A 6,811-nucleotide genomic window follows, 5' to 3' on the forward strand; every position below is an offset into this window, starting at 1 on the left:
TTGTAAATTGTGGTAAACATCCATGGGCTTTGTGTTCTGTTTGTGCCAGTGTGCGTGTTGGTGAACAGCTGTTTGATCAGCTGATGCACGTAACAGCAAATGCGCCCTGTGACGCGCTTGGCAGCGGGACAAACCCCATTAAAAAACTAGAATGTTTTTATAATTAGCACTTTGTAGACCACATCCCCGCCCATCTACATCAAGGTGACCACAATATACATTTTATATATATATTTAGACAATTCGGCACTAGTTTTGCCTGTCAAATCATCTGATCAAAGCCAGTTTATTTACTTTGATCCACAGCGGATTTTCTTTTTTCTTCTGAAGAGCGCCCGGCTCACCAGCTGGTCGAGCTCGCGTCACGATGATGCGACTACTGGAGGACCTCGAGTCACGTGACGCGTGCTTTGTATAGTGCAGTTCAGGCGACATCGAAGTCATTTTTCCACGTTTGCATGATAGCGCTCTTCTAAAGCCTCTCCAAAATAAACCCAACAGTTTAAAAACAGTAAAAAAAAAAACAAAACAGTAGACCTACTGAGTTCCTTCTGTGTCAACTTCAAGAAATCATTTGGTAAGTGAAAGTACCTGTGGGTTAGAAAGTTAGAGGGGGCGCTTTTAGATATTAACGTTCAGTTCATCAAGTTTTCAGCTCACATTCATTTTAATATTCCCCTTCCACAGAAAATAAGTCACAGAGAGCAGGGCAAAGTTTGGAAAATGCTGATTTTACATCATCAAAAGATATTTAAAAGATAAACATCTTGTGTGACTTATAGCCGAAAAAAATGATACTCTAAATTGACCGTAGGTGTGGCTGTGAGTGTGAATGGTTGTCTGTCTCTGTGTGTTGGTCCTGCTGGTCCTGATGTCCAGGGTGAACCCGCCTCTCGGCTGCTGGGATAGGCTCCACCCCCCCCTCCCCCCTCCCCACGACCCTTAACAGGATAAGAGGTAGAAAATGAATGAATGAATGAATGGATGGATGGGTGGATACGAGGTGAGAATGATCAGGTTCAGCTGATGTGTGTAACAGACATCTTGTATTTTCCTCTGGACACCTGTTCTGCCCCCAGCGTCACCCAGGCTGAATCATGCGCCATTCGCTTCTGATCCGCAGGCAAAATGCTGTTATCCTGCTGCAGTGGACTCAGCTGTGTCCTGTCAGGACAAAGCATCTGTCCTGCATGCTGCTTTTTCATGGAAAAGCACATAAGTGTGTTGTCTCACCTACTTTGATTTATCTAAAGAAAAAAGATCGCTGCTCTGGGTATCTTTGATGATATTTTCAAGTATTCTCAAAGCGCTCCAGCTAGAGAGCCAACAAAACCTCCCATGCCACGGAAAATCCCAGTCTCTATGGTGATGTTGGAGATCTTTATGTGAGGGAGGTACCCGAGTGAGGCTCTGACATCAAAATGTGTTCACATTACAAGAATGTGTAAAGCACTGCATCAGGAATCCTCCTGCACCCCACATGCATGCGCAGTCCTTGTCTCGGTGTCACATGTGTTGATCCGTGCTGGGAACGTTCCAGCAGGAATCTGTGCCCAGCAGAAGGAGGATGCATAACAGTGCGGATGACACAGCGGGATCTTCCCAATCCTGAAGCTGAAGATGGATTTGACTGAAAATCTAAATTTAAGCCTTTATTTTTATCCTGTTTTTTTTTTTTTTGGACCTTCGGCAATCCTGCAGCGTGTGACTGACGACTGCACTCTGTAACAACAACTTGCGATGAAAGCTTTGTCCGTACAAGCGAACGCGACGCGTCAGCAGACATTGCACAGCGACACTTCCTCTGAGTGGCGACCCCCTGTGGTCAAACACGCTACGGTATTTGTTTCAAATAAAACTGACGCCAGTGTGCGCCTTCATCTTTCAGCCTGCTCGTGTCTGTCTGAGATGTGCAGAGAGCAAGATTGAAAACACGCTCGCAAAGATTAAATACGCCGGCGGTCGACTTGTTGGGGAGCTGCAGCTCATCCCCGCTGATTGACCAGCGCTGCGGTTTCATGGCATTCGTGCTCAAAAGGTTTTCTGAAAGCTTTGCCAGACATGTTGGTCAGTGAATGATAGACAAGCCACTGCATGGATGTCAGATATCAGAAAACCTATCGACCAAAGTTCAATATTTGCTTTGGATTATGCTAACATTTAGCTATGAATTTAAAATTCAGATGTAAAGCGGAGCCAAAGGAGCCAATGATCCTACTAAGAGGCTGGTTGGAGCCACCAGGGGCCCCGTGCCATGCATTGTTTGCTGAATCACCTGATGTCCTGACCTGGTAACCCAAGTAAAGCAATCAACAATTAATTGATATTTGTTGCTGAGGGATGTTTGGACAGTCGTCCATGCAAAGGTGACACGTGACTATCATTACTTCCGTTAGACCTGTGTTTCTCTGCGTCCGACTTGGAAAGGAGCAACCTACGTCCTACTGCTACCACCCACCGCTACAGCCTACTTCTACAACTTAAACACGGCGGCACCATTCAGACCCCCTACAAGATTGGTGGTGAAGCACGACCTCTGCTGGCAGAGCACAGATACCGCAATTAGGTAGACAGCACCATCGAAAGCCCCACCTGCTGGCCTGACTGTCGTACTACACTTAACTCTGAACGCACTCTTCATTCATCCTCTATTACTAAGCACATTAACGCACCTGTAAAGGTGCGCTCACACCGCGTCGCGCTTGGTGTGAACACACCTTTAGTCTCAACAACGACTACAAATGTTGGTGTTGCATAAGAATGGGAGACAGTTGGTGGTGCACACTTGGCTTGCGGGTCCACAAGTTTTTAGGGGACGAAGAAGAAGTCCGCGGTGCATTGTGGGCCATAAATTGCTCGTAGGATGCACCTGAACCCATAGACATAATCTGAACCGAGCTACAATGTGGGCGTGTTTAGGCTGGAATTTAGGTTGCGAAGTAGGTCGCTACTCGCGCCAGTTGTGGTTTCGGACAGCCACCGACCTACTCTGAGACCTACGATCCGACCTACTTGGCGATTCGGACGCAGCGAAAGTGTGTGGCGCGCCGGGTGAGCGCGAATCAACCGAGTTCCCTCTCACCTTTCGCTTTGTTTATGGTTCCGCCGCGAAAATACTTCCGATGTCCAAACATTAGTTCCCCCTCACCTTTCACTTTGTTTATGCTTCCGCCGCGGTGAGGACAACAACGTATCCCACTCATAGTGAAGGGCTGCAACTTGATAAACGCCGACAGTGCAAACAGCGAAGTAATGGCAAATGCTATTGTTGTTTGTCAGACTCATGAATTGTTTTGTTCGTTGGACAAGCAGAGCGGCTAATTGATTTGAAGACAAAATGTTGTGTCCCGTCTTGAATGTAGGAGTTTTCCGCGTGTGTGCAAACTGAATTGGACGGATTGAAATAAAGTAATTTCTTGCTTCATTGACATTAATTCATAATTAGCATGATCTGACACAGCATCTTTGTCCCCTGTGGCTTCTTCCAGTGACACAGTTGTTAGGTTTTCTGCTTCTTACCGTAATATCTTTATCTAAGTTGAAAATGTAAACTTTGTACGCATTTAATGTTGTTCCACAGCTTCAAATGCTGATGAACACAAACAAGTGCTTTGTCCGCTCAGCAGACATCAACGACTACAGTTACAAAGTCAACTCTGCAGAACATTAGACGCACAACAAAACAACAAACAGCTGCAAATTTCAAACAGACAGCAAGGTTTCACTCACAAAAAATACTTCAGGCATCATGAATGTCATTTTTGGTGTTTTTATTTCTTTCACATACCAAAGTAGGTCAGATTCATCTTCAACAGCATGTAAATGTGAATTGTACAAAAACACGTTTTACTGTGAAAAGCCTAATCTGCAGGAAATAACTGTCCTCCAATCTTGAAGAAGTCTTTGGTGGGAGCCTAAACACGTCTATGTATATTTAAAAAATAAAAGCTGTTGATATTTTTGAGGCCTTTGAAGAAATCAAATCTTCAAAATTCAGATCCGTCAGTCTTTGTTAAACACGGTCCATGAAAAAAAACCCAGGGAAAATACTAGGCAGACTCCAGCAAGTGGCAAGATGAACTATTGAAGTCCAACAATGGCAGCTGCAGTGATGAGCCTGGAGTCTTTTAGGACCCTCTTCTCAGAGGCCATGCAGGTGGGTGCTCAGGTAACTCAGCACGTTTGGTGACTCCTTCAAACCCCATCTTCCTCCACAGCCGCTGTACTGAGGGTGGCGGCTTCCTGGATGTGCTCTGAGCAGCAGTGGAGCTGCTTGGCAGTTTGATATTCAGTGACCTGCAGATCCACTTCACACATTTAAGAATCCTCCTCCTGGAAGAGTTGGAGATGGCGGAGATCTCAGACAGAGACCTTGGTGAGCCCTCTTGTTTGCAGGCTATGTAAAGGCAGGCTGAGATCACGACGTCATTGTCATTGTGCTCATGCAGGTCCTCCAGCCCATAAGCCTGCTTTAACAGTCTCCTTCCGGTGTGTGTGACGATTGCGGGGAGGTGAAGACGAGCTACCTGATTACCAAGATCTCTTGCGGCCCTGTGAAATGCGTTGTTAGCCTTCCTCATTGTTGACCTGTGAAGGAGCTGGGCTGCGCCTCGTCCCCTGATGAGCGTTCCGAGCTCCTCTTCCAGTTGTGGATCCTCAGCGTGCCCCACTCCGAAGGGGTCACTTTTATTGTGGAAGGTCCTCCACTCTGCATCGACGTCAATAAGACGCTCGACTATCACGCGCCCACACTGGAGGCATATTAAGTCCCCGGCGATGTGGTCCTCCAGCAGCGGGGCGGCGGGGTGGTCGTCACACTGGGCCCTGTCAGACACCATTTGGTAGTCTCCTGGTTGGCCCACCTGGTCCTCGTCGGCCTACCAATTATGACACAAAAACTGCACTTGTAAATGAAAACATGACATTTAACATAAATGGAAACTGTCTTGTGAAGTATAAAAATAAACTCCACTTCAACCAGTTTAGAAAATGAACCACAACCTACAAATGCTTTCATGTTATTTCACTTACATCAAGTACTTTTTCATGAGTTCCATGTATAATTAGAAAGACAACCCTTTTTCCACAGCTTTGTAGTATTTTCTGCATGTCAAACACGAGCCACAGTGGAAGCTTAATGTACTCCGTTGTTACTTGTTGCACATTTGAAGTTGCCGGATAGTTAATATAAAGTACAAATCAATAGTCATTATTTCAAGAATTACTTAAAACTTACCGGAATGTGAGACATTTTGTGAAGAAATGTGGATGTTGGTTTCAGAGTCTGATGTTCTGCTAGAACGAAAGGCTGCAGGTCAGTTCTCCTCGTGAAAGTGCAGCAATGTTGAGATGGAGTTGATAGTGAAGCTGTGTGCGCTTATAAACTCTCAGAATTTTCTTTTTTTGTTGTCATTGCGAAGTCACAGTCAGATTTTTGGGATCATGTGACATCACTGCGAAGTCACAAAAGCGCACGAACGGATCTTTGATTTCGCTCTGTGTTCTGAGTCAGATCAAAGTCAGAAGTTCGGACTTTGATCTGACTTGAGTCAGTGGCTTGGGTTGCCAGCTCCAGGTGGGTTTCAAGCCCAACTATGAAAACAAACCAAACCAAAACAAATGCAAAATGTAGATGGCCAGGAAACCAATAAATCAACCACAAGGCCAATGATGGAATTATCACCAAATTGTCTTCGTCTTCGTCGTCCTCCGCTTCATCCGGTTGGTCTGGGTCGCGGGGGCAGCAGCCTCAGCAAGGAAGCCCAGACTGCCCTCTCCCCAGCCACGTCCAGCAGCTCTTCCGGGAGGATCCCGAGGCATTCCCAGGCCAGCCGAGAGATATAATCCCTCCACCGTGTCCTGTGTCGGCCTCGAGGCCTCCTCCCAGTTGGACATGCCTGGAAAACCTCCAGAAGGAGGCGCCCAGGAGGCTTCCTCACCAGATGCCTGAACCACCTCAACTGACTCCTCTCAACATGGAGGAGCAGCAGCTCTACTCTGAGCTCCTCCTGAATGACTGAGCTTCTCACCCTGTCTCTAAGGGAGAGCCCAGCCACCCTGAGGAGGAAACTCATTTCAGCCACTTGTATTCAGGATCTTGTTTATTGATCATTACCCAAAGCTCATGACCGTAGGTGAGGATTGGAACGTAGATTGACCGGTAAATCGAGAGCCTCGCCTTTTGGCTAAGCTCCCTCTTCACCACAATGGACTGGTTTAGCAACTGCAAGACTGTGGATGCCGCCCCAATCAGCCTGTCAATCTCCCGCTCCATCCTACCCTCACTCGTGAACAAGACCCCGAGATACTTAAACTCCACCACCTGAGGTAAGACCTCCCCCCCGACCCGGAGTGAGCAAACCACCCTTTTCCGGCTGAGGACCATGGCCTCAGACTTGGAGGTGCTGATTCTCATCCCAGCCGCTTCACATTCGGCTGCAAACTGTCCCAGCAAGAGCTGGAGGTCGTGGCCCGATGGCGCTAAGAGGACTACGTCATCCGCAAACAGCAAAGACGACATCCTCCCGCCACCAAACTCGTCCCCCTCCACCACCCGGCTGCGCCTAGAAATTCTGTCCATAAAAGTTATGAACAGAACAGGTGACAAAGGGCAGCCTTGGCGGAGTCCAACCCTCACTGGGAACAAGTCCGACTTCCTACCGGCCACACGGACCAGACTCTCACTCCTCAGGTAGAATGACCGAATGGCCCTTTGTAAAGGGCCATCCACCCCATACTCCCGGAGTACCCCCCACAGTATGCTCCTGGGAACACGGTCGTAAGCCTTCTCCAAGTCCACAAAGAATTATCA

The 6,811-nt window shown here is 47.4% G+C and overlaps 1 protein-coding gene across 1 annotated transcript; it reads right to left on the reverse strand.

Annotated features, from left to right (window-relative positions):
* Positions 1-3,745: 3,745 nt before the first annotated feature.
* On the reverse strand, positions 3,746-5,345 carry LOC147244278 (transcription initiation factor IIB-like). Its single transcript, XM_086187255.1, has 2 exons — positions 5,237-5,345; positions 3,746-4,877 (listed from the first exon to the last, which is right to left on the reverse strand). Exons 1-2 carry the CDS (start codon positions 5,249-5,251, stop codon positions 4,128-4,130), a joined length of 765 nt encoding a protein of 254 aa, XP_086043381.1. The 5' UTR covers positions 5,252-5,345; the 3' UTR covers positions 3,746-4,127.
* Positions 5,346-6,811: the final 1,466 nt, after the last annotated feature.

Source organism: Aulostomus chinensis, chromosome 19 (genome assembly GCF_037954235.1).
Source record: "Aulostomus chinensis isolate RoL2024-O1b breed Wild chromosome 19, RoL_Achi_v1.0, whole genome shotgun sequence".
In the NCBI taxonomy this organism is placed as follows: domain Eukaryota; kingdom Metazoa; phylum Chordata; class Actinopteri; order Syngnathiformes; family Aulostomidae; genus Aulostomus; species Aulostomus chinensis.